This window comes from Eimeria mitis, genomic scaffold (genome assembly GCF_000499745.2).
Source record: "Eimeria mitis Houghton genomic scaffold, Emh_scaff842, whole genome shotgun sequence".
NCBI classification, from domain to species: Eukaryota; Apicomplexa; class Conoidasida; order Eucoccidiorida; family Eimeriidae; genus Eimeria; species Eimeria mitis.
The window spans coordinates 11,946-12,352 of NW_013576197.1; the positions used below are offsets into that span (position 1 = coordinate 11,946).

Consider the following 407-nt stretch of genomic DNA (forward strand, 5'->3'; position numbering starts at 1 on the left):
TTGCTGCTGCTGTTGTTGCTGCTGCTGCTGTTGCTGCTGAGGATGTTGAGTGGTAGAGTCAGGGGTGAGGGGCTGCTGCTGCTGCTGCCGCCGCGATATCCTGCTGCTCTTGCTGTTCGAGTGCTGCAACCTCTGCTGCTGCTGCTGCTGCTGCTGCTGCTGCTGTTGCTGCTGCTGCTTCACACCCCACAGCTGCAGCAGCTGCAGCGTGAGCTCGTAAAGCTTGTGCTGCTGCTGCTGCGGCTCCACCGACCAGCAGATGTCCTCCCGCTGCAGCAGCTCCTCTATATCCGGGGGCATTGGCTGCTGCACAGCACGTCTGCAGCAAGCAGCAGCAGCAGCAGCAGCAGCAGCAAGTGCAGCAGCAGCAGCAGCAAGTGCAGCAGCAGCAGCAGCAAGTGCAGCAG

General features: G+C 61.7%; 1 protein-coding gene across 1 annotated transcript in view; it reads right to left on the reverse strand.

Moving 5' to 3' along the window:
• Positions 1 to 300, reverse strand: part of EMH_0023610 (uncharacterized protein) — a gene marked incomplete at both ends in the record, with an annotated part of 774 nt that extends 474 nt beyond the window's left edge. The window contains one exon of the mRNA XM_013502165.1: positions 1 to 300. Coding sequence (XP_013357619.1) covers positions 1 to 300 — 300 coding nt within the window.
• Positions 301 to 407: the final 107 nt, after the last annotated feature.